At 33.1% G+C, this 25,146-nt stretch overlaps 1 protein-coding gene across 8 annotated transcripts in view; it reads left to right on the forward strand.

Annotated features, from left to right (window-relative positions):
• LOC110008565 (uncharacterized) overlaps positions 1–25,146 on the forward strand; it is a 42,182-nt gene that overhangs the window by 5,287 nt on the left and 11,749 nt on the right. Inside the window, exons 2-5 of one of the 8 annotated variants that reach the window (XM_088846532.1) lie at positions 1,969–5,132; positions 9,135–9,288; positions 11,283–11,338; positions 11,717–12,115. In XM_088846532.1, the coding sequence (XP_088702658.1) occupies positions 3,438–5,132; positions 9,135–9,288; positions 11,283–11,338; positions 11,717–11,731 (1,920 nt within the window). In that variant the 5' untranslated portion in view covers positions 1,969–3,437 and the 3' untranslated portion in view covers positions 11,732–12,115. Of the gene's footprint in view, positions 1–1,968; positions 5,133–9,134; positions 9,289–10,294; positions 10,377–10,826; positions 12,116–25,146 lie in introns of those variants that run through there. The other 7 variants (XM_088846530.1, XM_088846531.1, XM_088846528.1 and 4 more) reach the window with 7 other exon arrangements.

Here is a 25,146-nt window from a genome sequence, read left to right on the forward strand (position 1 = left end):
AAAAAGGTGTCCCTAGTATGACCGCTTGGGATAACCCTTTTACCATTATAAATGGTAATATAAAACAGGTTCTATTGTTGAGACAGCTGCATCCGAAAGTTTATAATGATCATCATTCTTTTGCCATCAGCAGTATTCAATATTTGTGTAGTTTTGTCAAAATATTTAGAAGGTACATGACCTTCATGAATACAATTCAAATCGGCGCCTGAGTCAATTCAGGCGATAGTCTGGAAGTTGAATTCTTTGTTTACAACAATTGTAACATAAGTATGCCATTTTTGATATAACCTTATCAACTAGATTGACATATGTCAAGGTTTTCAGATTTTTTTCAGAAATATGATTATTTTTAGGGATGTTAATCTCTTCAAATTCATCCATTAATGGGATAACAGGTTCATTTCCTCCTGTTTGAGGGGTTTCTAATTGTTCAATTCTTAATCTAAGCTGTTTTATTTCTTGTTTAATATTATTTGCTTCATATTTTAATTCTTCTATATGTGTGTATATATATATATATATATATATATATATATATACTTAAAAACACCTATAGGTGATTTTGAATAGTGTTTTGCCCCGCCACGGACATGCTATGTCCATGGCGGTTTGCGCATGTTTTTTTACCACCACGAACATGCTATGTTTGTGACGGGGTACCGCCACTGACATGCTAGGTCCGTGGCTGTCTTTAATCCTCGCTGTCCAAAAAAATCGGATAACACCGAGCTTATGGGCAAAAAAACTGTTCATTTTCGCCCATAGGTGTTGCATAATGGCTTCCATATATATATATAGAAAACGTTTATATAAGGTTGAGGCCCTAAGCAATCAAACTAAGGTGCACCTCAAAAATTGAATTGAAGAAGTTTCGATGCCGAAAAACCCTTAAATCTGATCATCTCGACCTTGAGATCTTGGACGTAAAAGAAATGCACTTCAAATCTTGGAAATAGTGCATCTTGTAATACACTATTACAACCATCAATTTTCAAGTATTTATGGATTTTCTTGATTTACTCTATTTTTTGAGCTTGAAATTTTATAATTAGAGTTGAAAATAAATTTTCAGGCCATCATAAATATTTTCATATTACTGAAATGACATCTTTTGACACTATTTGAAAGTACGCCTCTTTGATTTTTTAGGGCCTCAGCGTTATACAACCCACACCCTCTATATATATATATATACATATATTACATGAGCTAATTGTCAATGGAGAGCCCTTTTAGAATGTGAGTCGTTGCTTATATTTAGCTTTTTTTCATTTGGATCAAGATATGGATTGGGATATTTATTAGTAGTAGATGTGTAAATATGCATATTTATCTTGTTTGACTCTATGAAATTTTTATTATTGAATTGATATTACCCTATTAAATACAAATACTTTAAGGTATGAATTAAACTAGCTAATTACCAGGTCTCCAGGTTTGAAACCTTCCAAGTGGTGGCAAACACAAGTATCTAGGCTCCCTCAAATTTCTAGATAAGTTATCAAACACATTATTTTTCTAGTACAAGGAGCTAGGTCATCTAGCTTTTGAGGGAGTCCGAACAAGGGGCTAGGTCATCTAGCTTTTGAGGGAGTCCGAACTTCCAGCTTCTAGGGCACTGCCTGCTTCTAGTTGTCGAATAGGCCCAGAGTGAAATTAGTGAAAAGCCTTACTTAATGAAAATTTCTATGGCCCAAGAACGCTGGAGGATGTGCACTGATTTTTTCTAGCACCATGCTTTCTCTAGGTATTCTGTGCATCTTCTCTGTGGACTCTCTCTCTTTCTTACCTTTGTTTTTCACGTTCTCTCTCTCCATATCTTTTTCCTTTTGGGTTTACAATGCAAAAGTTCATGCTTTTATGAAATTTTTTATGGCCAAGCTACCTGATCGAGTTTCTCTTCAAGTTTTATTATTTTTTCACCTTTGAAGATTCCCCATTTACCTTCAGTTATTTCTCTTGCAGATTCATGGAGTATTCTGTGTAATGTCTTATGGATACTTTGGGTGTTATATTGGGTTTACTTTTTATTAGAACCGGAAAAAGGTTTCACTGGCTTTTCTTTGGCAGCAGAATAAGAGGAAATATTTAATGAGTTTTCTTCTAAGAGAGATGATTACTAGCTTGTCTTTCGCTAGCAGCAAAAGGAAAGAAAAAATTTACTGGGTTCTCTTTAATTTCGCAATAGAATAGAAGACGAGAGAAGATTCACTGGTCCTGTTTTCTTTGAAGCAGAGGAGAGAGAGAAAAGAGAGAATCCCTGGATATAGACTTGGTTTGCTCTTCTATTTTCAGGTTCCATGGACTTCTCAAAGGAATGGAAATCTCAGTTTCCTGTAGGCTCGGTCTTCCCTTGCCCCCGCCTCATCACCGGCGAATCTGCTCACTCCCTTGGCCCCCACTGCTTTTCACCAATCAACCCTGCAGCCCACTTTCTATCGCTAGCAAACACTCTAGTTTGCTATTCTCCTCCGTCAACAGCCCAAGACGTCTTTTCCACCGCTGATTGGTTCTATCGACGATCAGATGATGACTTCATTCCTTTCCCTCTCATCTTCTCCACCACCAAAAGTGCAGCCGGAAAACATTCTTCACGCCATTTTTCTGGTAACCCCCTCCATCTTCTCACATGTCGCAACGGTGAAATTCTCATTCTTTTCCCATGTGGAGGGAATTCTGATCGGCTTGCCTATGTAGTAGGCAGAAGAGAGAGAGACAATGGTGGTGGTTTTTCCCTCCTCAAGGATAGTGTTTTCCTTCTTTCTCCAAGTTTCAAGAATCGAATAATTCGGGTCTCTGTGATCTCAACAGCAGATTGTGCCTCTTCCTCTGAAGTATGCGATCAATTTACAGAGGGTTTTGTTCTACTTTGTTCTCATTATGAGGTTCATTGGCTTAGAGTTGGTGTTAGGAATTCGACACCATTATCACATAATTTAGCATCAGCCACTTTTAAAAATCAGGTGGCCATGCTTGTTGGAGTCCATATTTATCTGAAGAGAGTGCAGTATTGTTGGTTAATGGGGAATTGAGATTATATGACTTAAATTATTGTGTTGGGGTCAAGAATCTGCCTGTGAAATTTAAGGGAGAGTTGGTTTTGAAGAATTTGGGGAGTTTGATTTCAAGAGAGTCTGACAACGATTGGTTTTGTTGTGAATTTGGATGGCATCCTAGGGTTTTGATTGTTACTTCTAAAACCATGGTTTTGATGGTTGATTTTAGGGACAAGAAGGTGAAGGTTACAGTTTTAGCAAAGATCGAATTATGTGATTCTGTCAAGCACCATTTCATAGAGAGTGATAGATTTCAAGCTTTTTGCAAACCCAGTTTTGATGGTTTCCTGTTCTCGGTGGCTACTAAATACTATCTGTTACTGTTTGACACTAGGAAGCCATTAGATCTTGTATTGCAATGGGATCATCATCTGGATCATGTGCGTTACATTAATATGTATAGATTATCAGAACTCAGACCATCTAATGGAAAACTTAAATGGGCTTGATTCAGGTTACGTTACTTTGGTGTGTTCTTTTCGAAATTGTGAATTTAGCCTCTTTTGTTATGGGCCTCATCCTATAGTTGATTTGAAGCCAGGTTGGACCTCAGATAGTGGTTCTTTATATGCTTGGGGTCTTCCATCTGAGATCGCTTTGGTTTCACAGGATTGTTGTTGTGTTGATTGTGAATTGAAAGAAGAATTCAGGACAGATTCATATAAGCTGCAAAAGCCTGAGAAGGTTTTGGGTTTTTGTGTACTTAGTGAGCCATGTTCAGAGAGATATGAAGATGATTGTACAAGTGGTTTCTTTATGATTAGGCTGACATGTAATGGGATCTTTGAAACATTGAAATACCAGGCTTTGTGGGATTTCTTTGGTGTAAAGTTCAGTTGTAAACCGGTTCAGGTACAATCCAAGACTACATTTCCTTCACATGTGGAACCAGAAGACATCGATCATCTCAAATTGCTGCACAAAAAGTTTCATTACTTCTTGGGATACTTTAGTGGTGGTCCAACTCTTGCTGAAGTTTTGAATTCGAGACTAGAAGAAACTTCAAGTAGAGGATCAATGCATTGTAACAATGTTGAAAGTACTGAAGCTGCAAAGGAGTTAATATTGGAGGCATGGAAAGCTTCAGGTCAGGTGGAGTTTGGCTCACGTCCCTCGATGGACTATGTTCTTGGTGACATAAATACTTCTAGCAGTGCTCATGAAATTATATCTAAGAGAATGTGGACTAGTCTAAATTTGTGTTATGTGGAGTTGGCATTTGTGAGGAATTCAGATCTGAATCACACTGGTCTTGACTTCTTGGCCATTCCTAGCTTCTCTTCCACTCAATTGCCACCTTTTCCATTTCGTGTACCATCGAAAAGTTATGGGAGATCACGCTCCAAGGCTACTAAGAAGTGTGATCAAGTTGGTCCTCCCACTGAGAAGGGTGATGTAATTGATCTAGTGCCTCCCCATCTAGTTGGGCCAGTGCTCCCCCTTCCGCTTTTCCTAACTTTTCAGATCATCGATAAAGGAAGAGTATCTTTTGTTCCTGAGATTAATTGGTTGTCTGCAGATGCAGAAATGGGTAGTCAATGTCAAGAACTCATCAGTTTAGCCAAGAGTTCGAAACTGTCGAAATCTCGTCGTAGAACTGAAGTGCCTTATGCAGTGTCTCTCTCTAATGATTATGATGCATGGACTGAGTCCCAAGACCCCGAAGAAGAGTGGCACTTATTTCTGCATGAGACCCAGGCAAATAATTTGGATCCTGAGAAGTTACCCCTTGAAAACCTTTCTTTTGGGAAATCAGAATTTGGTCATTACAAAGACAACAGATCTGATATTTTTATTACTGCATTGCATAAGAAAAATTGTGATCCTAGAGGTGAAGAGAAACTAGATGCATCAGAACTCTTTGACGAGCTAAGCCCTGTGAAGCTGAATTTTGGTGGATCTAAAGTCAAAGTTGAATCAGAAGAGATGGAAATAGAAATATTTAAATGCTTGAAGAAAGATTTTCTCAATGGAAGGAAGGTTTCAAGCCATACCAAGATTATTTGTTACCGAAGATGGAGAAAGGTGGAGAGTAAAAGATGGAGAAAGAAGATGGATGGTGACCATTTCATAGTATGTATCTCCACTTTGAATTGGCTTTTTTCATCTGATTGGGATTGGCTGTTTTCTCTTTGGACTTTATTTCTTGATGTGACATTGGCATTGGGTCTTAATGAGGGTGTGATACGGGCGTTTCATGTGTCAAATGCACTTTGAATTCCCTTTTTGGTGAAGGGGTCCCCCCCCTATGTTGTCCCCCTCTATTCGTTTTGAATAACAGGTTTATAGACTTGAAACTTAGAATTTCCTTTCCGACACAACTGACCTTCGGTTTTGTGCTCTCCTTTCTTATGCAACATTATTCTCATGTCTTGTGATGAGAATTCTTCCTTTGATGTATGATGTGTGGATCCTATTTATTGATATTAGAAAACAGTCTGTGTTCTTCTTAGATTAAGGCAAAGAATAAAAGGAACAAAGAACTGTATTTATTTTTTAAAGAATATATTATATTATTAATTGGAATACCTTTTTTTTTTTTGGTGCTTTGTGGTAGGTAATCTGGGATCTTAATCCAAGGCCACAGCGACCCCTTTTATTTCATCATAATCATTAGAGCTTTTGACCAACTATTTATGGTTGGCTAAAAATTTCACTGTGACCCCTGTTACTTGTGATTAGTAAATATTTGACTCCTATGAGTTTGCACAGAAATAGCTTAAACACAGGTCTTATAAAAGGAGTGGAATTACGATGAAGATTCTTTGAATTGGAAGTAGAATTTTGTTATGTGGATTTCTGATTGACGAGTTCCCAAAGTCTATTTATTATGAGAGTAAGTAATGACATTTAGGAGCTGCTCAGGAACAGAACTAGAATGCAAATAACTTGGAATTCCAAGTTGCAACTGACAATAAATTAATGAAAGTTTTATGCAAAGTCTGGGGGTCTGTTCATCCGTTTTATGTTCTTTCTTTGTCATTATATCGTTTTCCTTTCATTTTAATTAGGCTCTGAAACATTTTATTTGCTCGAGTAAAAGTCATCTTGTGACTTTAAATTCAGGAATTTAAGACTCTAGAGAATTAAATGTAATTAAAACTTTTATTTTTTGAAACTCTATTTACGTGTGTATCTTTGGGAGTACAAATTTTCTAAGTCTTGAGGTTGCAATTATGAGGCTAGGATTGTGGGTCATTGAGCAAAACTGTTCATTGCAGATTATAATCTCAATTTAACATGGCACATGGCTCTGATACCATTATAGATGTGCATAAATAACAAACGAAGACAAATTATAGATAACAGAGTAGAAAGATAACAAATGATAGATAATAGAGTAGAAAGCAAACCAAAATATAGATAACAGAGTAGAAAGATAACAAATGATAGATAACAGAGTAGAAAGCAAACCAAAATAGTACATAGAAAGCTTACAAGCAAGAAGCAGAAGTAGAAGCAGAAGGAAGAAGCATAAAGAAGTACACCAAAAGCAAGAAACTAGGCTGAGAGGCTCTAAGCAGCGTTCTGTCGTTACAAATGACCTGAGGGGCCTTTTATAGGCACTGGACAAATCACTATTGAAGAATCACTATTCAAGATGAGGACAAATCACTGTTCAAGATAAGAACGAATCAGCTTTTTACTGTTCATGTCGGCCACCTGTCCACTGTTCGTAAGCTTTTTATTGTTCATGTCGGCCACCTGTCCACTGTTCATAAGCTTTTTACTGTTTATAATGGCCACCTGTACAGGTCAGCTTTTTAAATTATTATGGTTTGAAGTCCGGATTTCACGTCCGGTGCCTATAAAAGGCCCCTCAGGTCATTTGTAACGGCAGAGCGCTGCTTAGAGCCTCTCAGCCTAGTTTCCTGCTTTTGGTGTGCTTCTTCTTTATGCTTCTTCCTTCTACTTCTACTTCTGCTTGTACTTCTGCTTCTTGCTTGTAAGCTTTCTATGTACCATTTTGGTTTGCTTTCTACTCTGTTATCTATCATTTGTTATCTTTCTACTCTGTTATCTATATTTTGGTTTGCTTTCTACTCTGTTATCTATCATTTGTTATCTTTCTACTCTGTTATCTATATTTTGGTTTGCTTTCTACTCTGTTATCTATCATTTGTTATCTTTCTACTTTGTTATCTATCATTTTTGGCACCTCTGAGGTTTCTTAACTTCCAGTTTTCTTGGGATGTTGCTTAATGTTTTTTCTTTTTCCACATTGGTTCATTAACTAAACACTGTTAAATGCATGAATCGTTTGATTTCATTGTAATTAGAGGCTATGGTGGTGGGTCTTTGAGCGTAATTGTCGATTTTGGCACCTCTAAGGTTCTTAACTTCCATTTTTCTGAGATATTGCTTACAAAATTTTGTTCTTTTAATGTGGATTCATTAACTAAACTCTATTAAATCCAGGAATTGTTTGATTTTATTGCTTGTGGTTTAAGATTTGTCCAAACTGAAAATGGAGTGTTACATTCTTGATGTGATTAAATTTCATTCATTTTAAAGTTATTGGAAAGAGTAATTTAAAGTGTCAGATTGAGTCTAGATGGTTTCATCATCATCGTCCGAGCTTTATCTGGGGTTGGCTATATGAATCTTCTTCCACCATTCCATTCTATCAAGGGTCATACCCTTAATCAAACTGTAAGTCATCATATCTTTTCTCATTACATCCATTCATGTTCTTTAGGGCCTTCCCCTTGCTCTCCTAAGGGGCGTTTGATAACGGTGAATGTGTGGAAAGTCCCCAACTTTCTCTTATACTATAGCTTTACCTAGTTTAGAAACAACAAAAAGGTGGAAAGTTGGAACCACCACATTCCCCAAAACACTATTTCACTGGGGAAAGTTGCGGGACATTGGTACCCCTCTTAGCAACTTTCACAAAAAGTTAATGAGCAAAAAGTTGTAACATGGAAAAACTCGTTGGGGCTATAAAGTCCAAAACTCATCCACACAGGGGACCCTTGGTTAACTCACCTCTTTGAGAAGAAAAACTCACCACCCTGTGAGAAGAAAAATTCTTAGCAACTTAACCATCCAACTTTCTAACCCTTTCTCACTCAAAACCCTAGCAACTCAACCATCCATTGCCACTCACCCCGACAAAGCTCAACCCTCAACCAACTCCTGTCCTCCTCGCCTTAGGTCTGTTCCCCTCATCGCGCCCGTTGCTGCAAGCTAAGCGCTTAGAGAAAGCTACAGCAAGTCCTTTTTTAATTTTTTTATTATTTAGAGCTCAAAAACGTTAATCCCAGATCTAAATGAGATTTTATTTTTGATTTAGGTTCTTTTTTTTTATTATTAAGCTCAAACAAGATTAACCCCAAGTCTACGAGAGCTTTGTTTCTTTTTTTTATTTGATTTTTTGTTTCCTTTTTTTTCTTGGTTATGCACAAAGAAGAAAACCCCCATATTCACTGAGTTTATTTATTTATTATTTATGTTTTATTTTTCTAGTTTGTCACATAAATTTGATGTGAGTTTTCTTTTTATTGAGAATTACTATTTTGGGGCTCGAGAGTTTGATTAATTTGATTTTGTTTATATAATGTAAAATGTTTTGGGCTTTAGGTGTTTGATTAATTGATCATTATTGCTATCGTTGTTATGTTGTTTTTGTGGTGTCATTGAACTAATTTTCATTTGGTTTTATGAGTTAATAATCTAAGTATTCTTTTATTCGTTTTATTTTATTTATTGCTGAAAGTTTATTTAGGAGGTTGTATTATGCTATTGTTATTTGCTTACAGAATTTTTGGGGTTTTCTGTTATTTGGTTTTTGTACTCATTGGGCTGAAATTTATGGAGGAATTCCTTTGCAGAATGAGATATTCTTGGGTTTTTCCAGTTACTTTTATCCGGGGTTTAATTTAATTGTGCTGTTGTTGAAATGGCATTATCTCTCATTGGTAATAGAAAGCCGTGAAATTGAAAATTTTAACTGTGTTTACTTCATGTGACAAGATCATTCTAGATTGAAGTTCATATATCAAAGTAGTTGAGAATTCTACAACGTAAGGATACCTAGGTGCACCTCCATCCTGATCCTTAGTTTTTGTTTAGGTAGATTGGGAAGGAAAAGTTGCTCTGATTCAATGTGCCAAAGCCATGGGTGTTCAGAAGTATGTGTTCTTTTCCATCCATGATTGTGATAAACACCCAGAAGTTCCTTTGATGGAAATCAAGTGCTGCACTGAGAGGTTTCTCCAAGATTCAGGTCTAAATCACATCACAATCAGATTATGTGGCTTCATGCATGTACTCCATGCTTATTATTTTTTACAATGTTATGAATTATGATATTACTGTTCTTGGCTTTAATCTGACAATATTTGTCCACTGAGTTCTGTTTAACATGCTGGTTTGTTGGTACCTAAATCATTTTTCATGCTGTTCATATACTTGAAAAATATTCTCGGGCCTACTAGGAATGAAGTTGAATTTTCTCATGTGTTTTTCATTCAAAAGATGTTGAGGATTACTACGACCTAATATATTCCTTGTATGTTCTAATGCATTAGCATAAGTACTGGACTTGATTATTTTTTTTCCTATATTTCAATGGGATTTGTTATCTTGAAATCTATGAAGATTCGAGGGACTAAATGATTAATTTTAGTTTGCGCTGAAAGCACATTCTGCTTCACCTTGACGCATCTCTCTGGCAAGTGGATTTTGGGCAATTGAGTTTTTACCACTAATACACATATGGAAACTTCTCAGCATGAACCAAAGCTGGTTTGGAGATCCTATGTTGAATGTTAGGTAGCAGAGAAACAACACAATACCCACTCATATGATCTTATGCTTATTTCTGGCTCTTCATTGCTTTTCCAAATCCTGCATGGAGGGTGAGATTTGGAGGAGATTAGTCCAGTGCCCCAGTTTTGACTATAGCTGTGCTGACGTGAGAACTTGGCCCTTGCATGCGCATCACAGTTTGAATTTTGCGACCTTGAACAGTGTCTTTTGATTAAGGCTCATTACCACTAAGCTAAATAAGTTACCATAAAGTTATCTGAAGATTCCTAAAAAGGCTATACCACGAGTTGGTTAATGGCATCCCTTACCAAACTTGGGTCGCTCTTTGGTAATAGAAAATGTTTTTGTCAATGGGAGAGGTGTTATCCATAAAATGTATCTTTGTTTGTTCTCAACCTTTTACTGTATGCAAGGGCCGAGTGGTGCTGCTCCTCATGGGTTATAAGTTATCATTTGTTTAGCATGACAACAGCTGGAGGCTTCATGGATATGTGTGTCATTTGTTGGGAAAGCAAGACGTGCAGCCTTGAGGATATGAAATACACATATCAGTTTGAATAGATGCTGTAACCTTGCAGTAATTTTCTGCGACAATGATCAGTAACTTCCTAAGATCGTTTTATTTTCCTTCTTTTGAAGAAAGAACACCAGCAAGCAATTTCTGCTATTTTTTTTTTGTTGTAAAAGTTGAATAAGATTTTAAGTCTTAGAAAGCATAGATTCTTAACTGTATGTTAATTAGGGTTCATATGCTATCAAGCAATAAATATAATGCATGAGAATTTGGCGTGCAGTGTTTCTTAATGGAAAACTACTTCGATGGCTCTACATCGATGGTTCTAGTAGATGTATGCAGTCTTTAAGACACATGGATTTGCTAATGAGTAGTTAAAATAAAAAGATGGTAGTGCTCAGAAAATTAGCAGTGTTATGTTCATATGTTGAATCACATGTACATTCATCAATGAATTCGTATTAGAATTATTTTTGCAGATGGGAATTTTTACGCACTCAAATTGATTGGGTGGTTCAACAAGTCATATAATCTGTTGCCAGGTGGACTAAAAGCACTTGATTACTGTATTCAGTCGAGGCATTATTTGACCAACAACACGCCATTAACCAGTCTGCTAGTGCCTCATCAGTTCAGCTTGATAAGAATGGACTGTTTCTGAATTCCTTAATTTCTTATGAACCTAAAATTAGATTCTATGAATGTTTCTGGCATACTATAATATAGTGCCTGACCTCCCTGTAGAGAAGATAGTCCCATACATTAGGACTAAGAGATATGTGATTAAGAAGGCGTCCCAAAAGTTGGCGGGATCTAATATGTCTGATAAAATCCAGCTTGTTCCCCTACTCGTATTATTCTATTTTTTTGCACTAGGTTTTTTGCTATGATTGCAAGGAGCTTGGAAATATTATTCATAACTACCATATACTCAGGTGCAGTAGCCAAGTGCCGAAAAGCAGTTGCTCAGATAGAGACTACTCAGCCAGAGGTAGAAGATCAATTGATCAACCATGTCATCATTTACTATGTCATAAGAGTGGATGCAATATATTGCTTAGCTTATATGGTCAACTCAGACATCCTGTTCATCATTGCCTCATTCCATTATGCTTGGATGACTGATTCTGGTTCATACAATCATCGGACCAACAATACTTTGTTTGTCTCACTGTTCTTCTGGTTTTATGCCATCATTTGTTCAGGTTTCTGATTCCACTCATTTTGGCTGTTCCAAAAATAGGAATATTTAATCCTTTAAGATCCATTTGTTTGCTTAATGTCTTTCATATCCTTAGTTGACAATGATGCATGTATCTGTTGTTCCACTTGTTCATAAAGAGATTGTAATGTTGCTTTCTCACTGTAGGACGGTTCTGCATAGCTCTATGGTACATGGAGTCTTTTCTTTGGGTGTTGTACCCTTGTTTGATGCATCGACAGCCATACTTAAACAGATTGTTTTGAGCAGACATATGTGAAATTTGAAAATGTCTATAAAGCTTTCAAAATATCTATAAATTCTACCAATTAAGGTATGATTGACCATCTCTTGCTCCTCATTGTGAGATGGAATACTAGTAAACCATTGTTGGAGTTAGTTGCCTCTTCATAATATAGCGATGTTAGTGAATAGTCTTCTCCATGGCATGAGGAATCCGAACAACCGTTACCCGTGTCAGACATTGATGTAGGTAACCGTGTCCATGCAATATAGCGGAGAATCGTGTGACATACAGATTGATATAAAGTACACATACTACTCTAATGTCAGGACCATGTGCATTAATTGTTTCCAAATCATGTTGGTTCATGTGCATTTTCTACTAGTCCTTTCCTCATATTGCACTCAATATTGAGACATCCATGTTCTTTGTATAAGAAAAATCATTAATGGCAATAATATCCCATGAGCCTTAAGAAGAGACCGTTTATCTTTTGTACATGGAGGTCACAATCATTCCCCTTCATTAGATGTTAAATTGGATGGCTTGGGGTGAATTACTAAGTCCGAGAATTCTTTTTGCAAATTTGTCTATTCAATGACACTCTTACAACCACTCATTTTGAAAGTTAAGGGACAAGAATGATTGTGACTTTTATGTATAACAGATAAATGATTTTTTTGTAGACAAGCTTTCTTTTATTTAAATTAAAATACATTCCTAAGATCTTGAGAGAAATGAAAGATAATATTTTCCTCTTAATTTTCACACTAAATCTCTCTATCTTGCTCTCTGACCTATCTCTATCACTCGTCTTAAAATCTCTCATTTATTTATTTCTCTCAAGCCTACCTAAATTCTTCCTCCTATACCTTAAAATTGGTACTTTTTTTTGTGTGAGGTCATTGCCCTAAATCCTCTCTAGTGTAGGATCATATTGTGACATATATCTACCCCGAGTTAATTATATATATATATATATATATATATATATATATATATATATATATATATATATATATATATATATATATATATATAAAATAGCTACAATGTTAGTAAATGGTATATATATAATAGCTACAATGTTAGTCAATGGCTCAGATTGAATCTGGGCCGATTTGACAGTCACAATTTCATTTCATATTTGAATTTTTATTTTTTTTATGTATCCAAATCATTTAAAATTTTGGGGGTATTTTGGTTAATTTATTCTTGCATATTATATTTTTATTATTCTTTTATTTTTAAAAAATAGACACTCAAAATTTTAAGCGATTTGTATTTGTAGACTACAAACTAATAAAAATTCAAATATGTAATGCAATAGTAACTATTGGATCGGTCTAGATTCAATTTGGATATTGATACTATCGTATTAACTAGTAGGCTAACACCGGGCAATGATTTCATGCAACCGTTGTATAGTAATATAATGCAACAACTTTAAAAAACCATGTTATGGCCATTTATTTGATCCAAATTTTGAAATATACAATCTTTTCAATCTAATGAACTATCACAAAAAAAAAAAAAAAAATTGAAAATACAACTTAAAAAATATTTTTTTAGCCCAATTAACATAGGCTGTTCATTTGGTGAGATGCTTATATCTAGGCCTTAAAAAATAAAAAAATGATTTTGAGTTTATACAGGGTAAGATCTTGAAATTCATAAAATGAATGGTCTAGATTTGTTTTTGGAGAAGACTCATTTTGACCATATTTAGGGTTCAAATTGAATTTTTTTTTTTTTGGGGATTGATTATTGAGATGAAGAGTGTGTGCAAAAAATTTGGGGTCATAAAAATACCACAAACATGGTTTTTTAGAAGTGTTGTTGCATTATACTATAATACAACCATTGCATTGGATCATTCCTTTTACTCCCCCCCCCCCCACCCCCCCCCCCCCCCCCCCCTCTCCCTTCCCCTCCCAACTATTGGATTGGCCTAGATTAAATCTGGACATTGGGCTAACACTACATTATTAACTAGTAGGCTAATGCCGGGCAATGATTTCATGCAACTGTTGTATCGTAATATGATGCAACAATCTTAAAAAACCATCTTATGACTATTTGTTTGATCCAAAATTTGAAATATATACCCTTTTCATTCTAATGAACAATCACAAAAAAAAAAAAAAACAATTGAAAACAACTTTGAAAATGTTTTTTTTAGCTTAATTAACATAGGCCGTTCATTTTGGTGAGATGCTTAGATCTAGGCTTAAGAAGGATTTTTTTTTATTTCCAACTTTTTTGGATGACTTTATTATTATTAAATGAACAATGTTAAAAAAAGAAAAAATGATTTTGAGTTTATAAAGGCTAAAAATTTGAAAATCACAAAATGAATGGTCTAGATTTATTTTTGGAGGGGATTCATTTTGACCTTATCTAAGGTTCAAATTGAACCTTTTTTTTTTTTTTTGGAGATTGATTATTGAGATGAAGAGAGTGTGTGTACAAAATTTGGGGTCATTAAAATACCACAAACATGATTTTCTAGAAGTGTCATTGTATTATACTATAACTCCCCCGGCCCCACACACATACATACATACATATATATAGGGGAATAATTTCATGCAACGGTGGTATAGTAGTATAATGCAACCATCTTCAAAAACCATGTTAGATACATTTGTTTGACACAAAATTTTAAATGTACACTCTTTTCATTCTAAAGAACAATCACAAAAAATAAAAATTTGAAAAAATGCTCTAGAAAGTTTTCATTCTAGCCCAATTAATATAAGCCGTCCATTTTATTGAGATTGTTAGATATAGGCCTCAAAAGGATTTTTCTTATTCCCAAAATTTTTATATGGTGTTATCATCATTAGATTAATAATTCTAAAAAATAAAAAAATAATTTTGAATTTGTTAAGGCCTAGATCTTGATATTCACCAAATAGTTGGTCGAGATTCATTATTGGATGGGTACTAATTTTGACCATATCTAGGGTGCAAATTTTTTTTTTTTTTGTAGGATTGATTATAAGGATTAAGAGAATGTGTGTGCAAAATTTGTGTGCAAAATTTGAGGTCATACAAATACCAAAAATATAGTTCTCTAGAGGTGTGGTTGTATTATACTACTATACAACCGTTACATTAAATCATTCTCCATATATATATATATATATATATATATATATATATATATATATATATATATATATATATATATATATATATATATATGAAAAAGTTATTGTAGACCCATGGGCGTACCACTACAATAAACGCCCAACGACCCAGATCGAATCTGGGCCGATCTGACGGTCACGATTGTCCGAGAGTGTTTGAATTTTAATTTTTTTCAACAAATCGAAATAATCTGAAATTTGGAGCATGTGTACATATTAGTGAGGCGCACCTAATAAAAATATAAAAGAATAATTCGTAAAACCAAATTGGCCAAAATACTCTTGAAACATTTTAGGGGTATTTTGGTCAATTTATTTCATGTAAAATAGTTTTTTGATATTTTTAGTAGATTCGCTTATTTGTGATGAATACACGCTCCAAATTTCAGATCATTTTGATTTGCAAAAAAAAAAAAAGAAAAAAAAAAACGCTACCAGACATCCGTGATTATCAGATCGGCCCAAATTCGATCTCGGTTGTTCGACATTTACTGTAGCAGTAAACGGATCGACATACCGTAGCATCTTCCATATATATAATGCAACAGTTGTATAATAATATAATACAACTACACATCTAAAAAACTATATATTTTTTTCATTTGTATGACCCAAATTTTGCACACACATTCTCTTCATCCTCATAATCAATCCGACAAAAAACAAAATTCAATTTGCACCCTATATATGGTAAAAATTAGTACCCATCCAACAATGAATCTCGACCATTGATTTGGTGAATTTCAAGATCTAGGTCTCAAAAAATTCAAAATTACTTTTTCCTTTTTTAGCATTATTAATCTAATGATGATAATGCTATATAAAAATTTTGGGAATAAAAAAATCCTTCTGAGGCGTATATATACCCATCTCAATAAAGTGGACGGCTTATATTAATTGGGCTAGAATGAAATCTTTCTAGAGAATTTTTTCAAAATTTTCTTTGTTGTAATTGTTCTTCAGAATGAAAAGAGTGTACATTTAAAAATTCGTGCCAAACAAATGTCTTTAACATGGTTTTTGAAGATGGATGTATTATACTACTTTACAACTGTTGCATGAAATCATTCCCCATATATATATATATATATATATATATATATATATATATATATATATATATATATATATATATATTTGTCCATGGTGGAGAATTCTTTTTGAGTCTATCATATAAAGGTTTAGAATCGATGGCAAGATTAGGATAAAAATCACTAACATAATTTAAACATCCTAAGAACCGTTGAAGGTTTTTCTTATCAAGTATTTGATCAATCTTCTTCTTCCCAAACAATACCTTACTCAGATTTACAATTTCAAGGGACAAGAAGAACAGCGGATCATGTTGTTCTCCCTACATACACTCCTGATCCAAGGATAGAAGAATTCCAAATATTAACCTTACAAATCGAGGATAATATAGAAGATAATAATAATAATTCTGATATATATACTGAGGAACAAATGGCAGCATATTTAGCAGCCAAATTAGAAAGGAAATCAGAAAGAAAAAAGAAGAAAATCAATACTAATTATATTAAGCAAGATTATATGTCAAATGAAAATAAACATATAAGAGAATGGTATCTTGCAACAGTACCATTAAAAATAAGAGACTTATTACAAGCAAAATATAATAAATTTCTCAAAAAAGAAAGAGAAACAAAAGGATACTTTATATGGTTAAAAGAAAAATATCAAGATAAAATTAATATTCCTTCATTTGGTAATCTCCAAACTTTGGAAGAAAAAACCTATATTAGCACAGATGGAACTACTACTGCTAGTACACATCTTCCTGAAAAGAGCATAATACTTAAAGGCGTCACTCCATCAAATAAAGGAGAACCACCTCAATCTTTATATGATATCATTGCTACTCCATATAAAGTCTTACCCAAAGAACTTGGTAAGAAACAAGAGTTAATCCCCCATATTGTGGAACAAAATAATTTTGAACGCAGTAGGATGAGGAGGAGAAAAGCAAACAAGAGTTTTTACCTTTTGTTTGATTATTTGTACTGCTCGAGTATGGATATTTGTCTATGGTGGAAGATTCTTTTTGAGTTTATCATAAAGGTTTGGAATCGATGGCAAGATTAGGATAAAAATCACTAACATAATTTAAACATCCTAAGAACCGTTGAAGGTTTTTCTTATCAAGTATTTGATCAGGAAACTTACCAGCAAATTGAATTGATCTATCAATGGGAATAATTGTGCCATGGTGGATCATGTGTCCTAGAAACCTAATATTGGTTTTGAATAAAGTAATCTTTTTAGCTGATACAACCAATCCAGCATTTTGGACTGCATTGATAAAAGTATGAATATGTTTAATATGTTGATCTATAGATTCAGAGAAGATCAAAACATCATCAATATAAACAATCATGAAATGATGATAAGTATTGAAAACATCATTCATTATTTTATGAAATTCTGATGGAGCATTTTTTAAACCGAAAGGCATGACATTCCATTCGTATTGACCAAATGGGACATTAAAGGCTGTTTTATATTTATCTTGTTCTTGAATATGTATTTGCCAATATCCAGACTTCATATCAAATTTAGAGAAGATACAAGCATTAGCAACTCTATCTAATAGATCTTTTTTATTAGGGATATGATATCTAATCCATTTTAAAACTTTATTAAGAGGTTTATAATTGATAACTAGTCGAGGAACTCGTCGTTCTTTTTCAGCATTTTTATTAACATAAAATGCTGCACAGCTCCAAAGTGAGAAGCTTGGTCTTATTAACTTTTTTATTTGAAGATCCTTGATTTCTTTGCGACACATATCAAGTAGGATAGTATTCATCTGTATGGGTCTAGCTTTTGTAAGTATTTGGCTTTCATCAAAACCTGGTGCATATGGTAGACTAATACTATGCTTTTTTTTTTTCCCAAAAAGCATTGGGATGCTCACTGCATATAGAAGTTTCTATTTGTTTTTGTATGCTTTCAATTTTTTGTTGAATCAGAGGATTGTTTATTTGTTCTCCGATATGCTTATATTTCATTTCTTGCTTTAATATACAAAGGAATTTTTCTTTATTTTGTAATTGGCTTTTGACATTATTTTTTTGAAGATCCTTGATTTCTTTGCGACACATATCAAGTAGGATAGTATTCATCTGTATGGGTCTAGCTTTTGTAGGTATTTGGCTTTCATCAAAACCTGGTGCATATGGTAGACTAATACTATGCTTTTTTCTTTCCCAAAAAGCATTGGGATGCTCACTGCATATAGAAGTTTCTATTTGTTTTTGTATGCTTTCAATTTTTTGTTGAATCAGAGGATTGTTTATTTGTTCTTCGATATGCTTATATTTCATTTCTTGCTTTAATGTACAAAGGAATTTTTCTTTACTTTGTAATTGGCTTTTGACATTATTTATTTCTTTTAATTTGGGTTTATGTATAAAGTCAAAGTGTATTGGTACATTTTGATAATTAGAAGATATTCATGCTTGATCTATTGTCAATGGATATAAAAGGGTAAGGAATGAGACTCTAAGTATAACCGATTGGCTTAACCCTTTAACCATAATAAAAGGTGTATTAATAAAGAACTTGGTGATTTTTGTGAACAATTTGGATATTACCTTGATAGAAAAAATATGCCTGAAAAACTCTATAAGAAAAAGAAAAAATATAAACATGACAAATATAAATCCAAATCTAAGAAAGTCTATAAACAATACAAAAAATCTAAAAGAAAACTTATAAATAACTTATAAATAAATTCTCTCCCAACACAAAACATAAAAGAAACCTTCCAGTATGTTATAAGTGTGGCAAGGTTGGTCATTATAAACATAAATGTAAATTAAAAAAGAAAATAGAATCATTACATTTGGATGATACAGTAAAAACAAAATTATACAATATAATCAATTATGATGATATTACCGGATAAGGTTTCTTTTCTGATGTTTTTGGAATTTCTTCTGGTTCTTCCATTATGATTTGATCAAAATCTATTTCATCTGTATCTGTATCTTGTGGAGATACTTGTTGTAATTCTAAAATTTTAATTCTATTTTTTAATTGACATATTTCTTTCTTAATTTCTTTGATTTCTTGTTTTAAATCAGAAATTGAAGGTTCTTTTTGTTGAGAAGTATGTTGTTCACTTACTCTCTTCATTATTGAAGCAAAATTGTATTCATCAGGAGATTTATTGATGGGAGGTGTTTTTGCTTTATTTTTGGTTATCGAAATGAATTGAGTAATTACAGATCTTTTTTCATCTGGATCAGTAATTTTTTCAATAATATCTAAGATGAAATTATCTTCTTGGGTAAGTGTATGAAGATTATGTGAAGGTATGAGATAGCTACAATCATTATCTTTTATTGGAATGGATGATTCCGAGTCTGTTGATGTATTGGAAGAGTCAGATGAGTCTGTCCATAACAGATCATTATCATGTATATTGTCTATATGAGAATCGGAGGAAGCAACTGAAGATGTATCATCATAATTGATTATATTGTATAATTTCGTTTTTACTGTATCATCCAAATGTAATGATTCTATTTTCTTTTTTAATTTACATTGATGTTTATAATGACCAACCTTGCCACACTTATAACATACTGGAAGTTTTCTTTTATGTTTTGTGTTGGGAGAGAATTTATTTATAAGTTTTCTTGTAGATTTTTTTTATTGTTTATGGACTTTATTAGATTTGGATTTATATTTGTCATGTTTATAATTTTTCTTTTTCTTATAGAGTTTTTCAGGCATATTTTTTCTATCAAGGTAATATCCAAATTGTTCAACATAATCACCAAGTTCTTTACGCTTTGTGATTTGTTGTTTATCCAATTGTTTTTTAAGTTTCATATTTGTGCATAAGGCTAAGCCTTCAGCACATATTTCTGCTGAAAGTTCTCCAAGTGTATAAGATGAATATATAATGATTCCATTATGTTTTTTCCTAAGTCTTTCCTTGACTTTTTCAGCAAATAAATATGGTAGACCAGCTATGAATTTCTCTTTCCAGTGGTCTAGTTGACTTTCGTATTAATAATCGTGAAAAAAATACATCTTTATACCATTTATAATGAGATAATGTAGGACAGCGAATATTGGAGAGCAGATCTTCTGATCTTGCTGCTAACAGTGCTGTACTGCCTACAAACTGAAGTGTAATGGTATATATTAAAGTATTTATGGCATCTATATTATAAAGTAATGAATACCCTTTGTCCTAATATTATGAGAATGGATCAAAAAGATCAAACCATATTATTTCAAACAAATATGGAAAAATCCCATACTATTGTACCGAAAACAATCAAATGGTCAGATATTGTTTTACCACAATCTTCGGCATTGCAACATGCTAATCAACCCCAAGGAGTACCAAGTCATAATATTCCAAATCAAATTATTGAGCATCCAGATGGAAATATTGAAATAAAATTCCAACAATCTCAAATACAGGATGATATAAATTTGAATAGGAAAAAAAATAAAAACCCAATAATACCAAGTAGAAAATCTTGTTCTACTACTCCCGATGTCATTATACTACCTCCTCCTTCTCAATCTTCTTCTTCCCAAACAATACCTTACTCAGATTTACAATTTCAAGGGACAAGAAGAACAGCGGATCATGTTGTTCTCCCTACATACACTCCTGAGCCAAGGATAGAAGAATTCCAAATATTAACCTTACAAATCGAGGATAATATAAAAGATAATAATAATAATTCTGATATATATATACTGAGGAACAAATGGCAGCATATTTAGCAGCCAAATTAGAAAAGAAATCAGAGAGAAAGAAGAAGAAAATCAATACTAATTATATTAAGTAAGATAATATGTCAAATGAAAATAAACATATAAGATAATGGTATCTTGCAACAGTACCATTAAAAGTAAGAGACTTATTACAAGCAAAATATAATAAATTTCTCAAAAAAGAAAGATTCTCAAAAAAGAAAGAGAAACAAAATGATACTTTATATGGTTAAAAGAAAAATATCAAGATTAAATTAATATTCCTTCATTTGGTAATCTCCAAACTTTGGAAGAAAAAACCTATATTAGCACAGATGGAACTACTACTGCTAGTACACGTCTTCCTGAAAAGAGCATAATACTTAAAGGAGTCACTCCATCAAATAAAGGAGAACCACTTCAATCTTTATATGATATCATTGCTACTCCATATAAAGTCTTACCAAAAGAACTTGGTAAAAAAGCAATAGTTAATGGATTCACTGGCTGGTTAAGAGGATGGTGGGATTTCTATGTAGATGATGAAACAAAAAATAGAATCCTCACCAATACTAGACAATGGACCTCCAAAAATGAACAAAATCAAGAAATTTTGGTATCAGAGCCAAACAGTAAAATTGTCTAAACAGTAGAACTGTGCAAACAGTTAAACTGTAACAAATGACAATACTGTTCTTAATTAGTAAACTGTAAGAGGTAAAAGTTACATTGTTACTGTAGAAACCTACTTAAATTTACATCTAAGAAAGTTGGTCCGAAAGTTAAGACAAGAGACGAAAGGACAAGTCTAGGTAAAGTACCCGCCAAAGCCAGGAAGAGCCGCTTAGGGGAACACGCTGGACCCTTGATCGTCCAGATTGTCATTATCCGCAACCTACAGATGACAAATTTAATTAGGAATCTTAAAGGTAATAATGCAACTTCATCTCAAACACTAAGAGTGAAAAATGAGGAACAGATTATAATAAATGACATTGAAGATCACATTAAGAATTGGAATATTCCCAAAGTACCAATAACAGATATTTACCATAAAGGATCATTTAAATTTAAAATGGGTTATGCCATAAAAACAGCAGAAGAAAGCTTGTCTGTTACACAGAATCAGGAAGACTTTCAACTACTATCCAAAAAAGTTATTGAAAAACATAATGAAAATCATTACAAATATTTACACATTGGCCTTATTCAAATAGCCATTAAACCTTTAACCCGATTAGGGTTAAACATATCAGTGCTTGTATGCCTAAGAGATACAAGACACAATAATTTTACTGATTCACTCCTAGGCATGGTTGAATCCAGCCTATGTACTGGACCAATATATTTTAACTGTTCTTCGAACTTTTCAGTATCTTTAACTAACCTAAATATCTTAGATATACTATCAATAAATCTGAAAACCCATGGATTCAATATGATACATGGCTCCCAGAATTTAGCCATAGTATACAGAATATATTATAAAGTAATGAATACCCTTTGTCCTAATATTATGAGAATGGATCAAAAAGATCAAACCATATTATTTCAAACAAATATGGAAAAATCCTATACTATTGTACCGAAAACAATCAAATGGTCAGATATTGTTTTACCACAATCTTGGGCATTGCAACATGCAAATCAACCTCAACGAGTACCAAGTCATAATATTCAAAATCAAATTATTGAGCATCCAGATGGAAATATTGAAATAAAATTCCAACAATCTCAAATACAGGATGATATAAATGTGAATAGGAAAAGAAATAAAAACCCAATAATACCAAGTATAAAATCTTGTTCTACTACTCCTGATGTCATTATACTACCTCATCCTTCTCAATCTTCTTCTTCCCAAACAATACCTTACTCAGATTTACAATTTCAAGGGACAAGAAGAACAGCGGATCATGTTATTCTCCCTACATACACTCCTGAACCAGGGATAGAAGAATTCCAAATATTAACCTTACAAATCGAGGATAATATAGAAGATAATAATAATAATTCTGATATATATACTGAGGAACAAATGGCAGCATATTTAGCAGCCAAATTAGAAAGGAAATCAGAAAGAAAGAAGAAGAAAATCAATATTAATTATATTAAGCAAGATTATATGTCAAATGAAAATAAACATATAAGAGAATGGTATCTTGCAACAGTACCATTAAAAATAAGAGACTTATTACAAGCAAAATATAATAAATTTCTATAAAAAGAAAGAGAAACAAAAGGAACTTTGGAAGAAAAAACGTATATTAGCACAGATGGAACTACTACTGATAGTACACATCCTTTTGAAAAAAGCATAATACTTAAAGGAGTCACTCCATCAAATAAAGAAGAATCACCTCAATCTTTATATGATATCATTGCTACTCCATATAAAGTCTTACCCAAAAAACTTGGTAAGAAACAAGAGTTAATCTCCCATATTGTGGAACAAAATAATTATACCAATTTATATATGCAATCTTTAGGAAAACAGGCAGAAAGAATAGAAAGACTAGTGTCTAAGGAAAAAATAACTCCTTCTCTTCCTAAAGCAATTTTGTTCAAACCACCTCCAAAATTAAATAAAAATAATTTTCATATTGGAGACAATAATAAATCCTTAATGGATCAATTAATAGCCAAACTAGCTCATCTAGATATTAAAGGAATACCATCTCCCAAACTTACTATTCCTACACCAAATGTACCTGAATCTTCAGACAAAGGCAAAGCTAAAATCCCAGAGCATGAGACAATGATGCTCCAAGAAGAACCAATAATAGATGATACTATCCAAAATCAAGAAAATGCATTTATGGATACCACTCCTACGAATCTGGACAGAATAACTTAAGGAAAAAATTGGAAACCAATTACTGCCCTTCCATATCATAAAAGACCTACACCTGTTGATATCCAACTTGAAGAAGATGCTATACAACAAGTAGTATCAAACTTAGGAAGGTCAATAGTCAATTGGACAATAGATGGTTTATCTGAATTGAAGATTTTAGATGTCATGAGACATATGACAATGTTTGCCTCTGCAAATAAAATGGCAGGCAACCCAGATCAAGAGGTTGCAAAAGCGATAGTTAATGGATGCACTGGCTGGTTAAGAGGATGGTGGGATTTCTTTATAGATGATGAAACAAAAAATAGAATCCTCACCAATACTAGACAATGGACTGCCAGAAATGAACAAAATCAAGAAATTATTTATACGGAAAGTGATGCCGTAAATACTTTAATATATACCATTACACTTCACTTTGTAGGCAGTACAGCACTGTTAGCAGCAAGATCAGAGGATCTGCTCTGCAATCTTCGCTGTCCTACATTATCTCATTATAAATGGTATAAAGATGTATTTTTCTCACGATTATTAATACGAGAAGACTGTCAACTAGACCACTGGAAAGAGAAATTCATAGCTGGTGTACCATATTTATTTGCTGAAAATGTCAAGGAAAGACTTAGGAAAAAACATAATGGAATCGTTATATATTCATCTTATACACTAGAACTTTCAGCAGAAATATGTGCTGAAGGCTTAGCCTTATGCACAGATATGAAACTTAAAAAACAATTGGATAAACAACAAATCACAAAGCGTAAAGAACTTGGTGATTTTTGTGAACAATTTGGATATAATGATCTGTTATGGACAGACTCATTTGACTCTTCCAATACATCAACAGACTCGGAATCATCCATTCCAATAAAAGATAATGATTGTAGCTGTCCCATACCTTCACATAATCTTCATACACTTACCCAAGAAGATAATTTCATCTTAGATATTATTGAAAAAATTACTGATCCAGATGAAAAAAGATCTGTAATTACTCAATTCATTTCGATAACCAAAAATAAAGCAAAAACACCCCCCATCAATAAATCTCCTGATGAATACAATTTTGCTTCAATAATGAAGAGAGTAAGTAAACAACATACTTCTCAACAAAAAGAACCTTCAATTTCGGATTTAAAACAAGAAATCAAAGAAATTAAGAAAGAAATATGTCAATTAAAAAATAGAAATAAACTTTTAGAATTACAACAAGTATCTCCACAAGATACAGATACAGATGAAATAGATTTTGATCAAATCATAATGGAAGAACCAGAAGAAATTCCAGAAACATCAGAAAAGAAACCTTATCTGGTAACTATTAATTCAGTCAATTTAATAGATAAAATCATAATTCAAAAATGGTTTGTCCAAGTCAAAATTATAGTTGCAAAAGAATATAGTTTTGAAACTTTAGCCTTAATAGACTCAAGCGCTGACCTTAATTGTATTAATGAAGGTCTAGTACCTTCAAAATATTTTGATAAGACAACTCAAATATTGAATACAGCAGATGGAAGTAGATTGTTTATAAATTATAAATTATCAAATGCTTCTGTTTGTAATAATCATCAATGTATTAATACACCTTTTATTA

The sequence above is a fragment of the Amborella trichopoda genome, chromosome 9, assembly GCF_054954075.1.
Source record: "Amborella trichopoda isolate Santa Cruz 75 chromosome 9, AtrichopodaSantaCruz75HAP2 v2.0, whole genome shotgun sequence".
NCBI classification, from domain to species: Eukaryota; Viridiplantae; Streptophyta; class Magnoliopsida; order Amborellales; family Amborellaceae; genus Amborella; species Amborella trichopoda.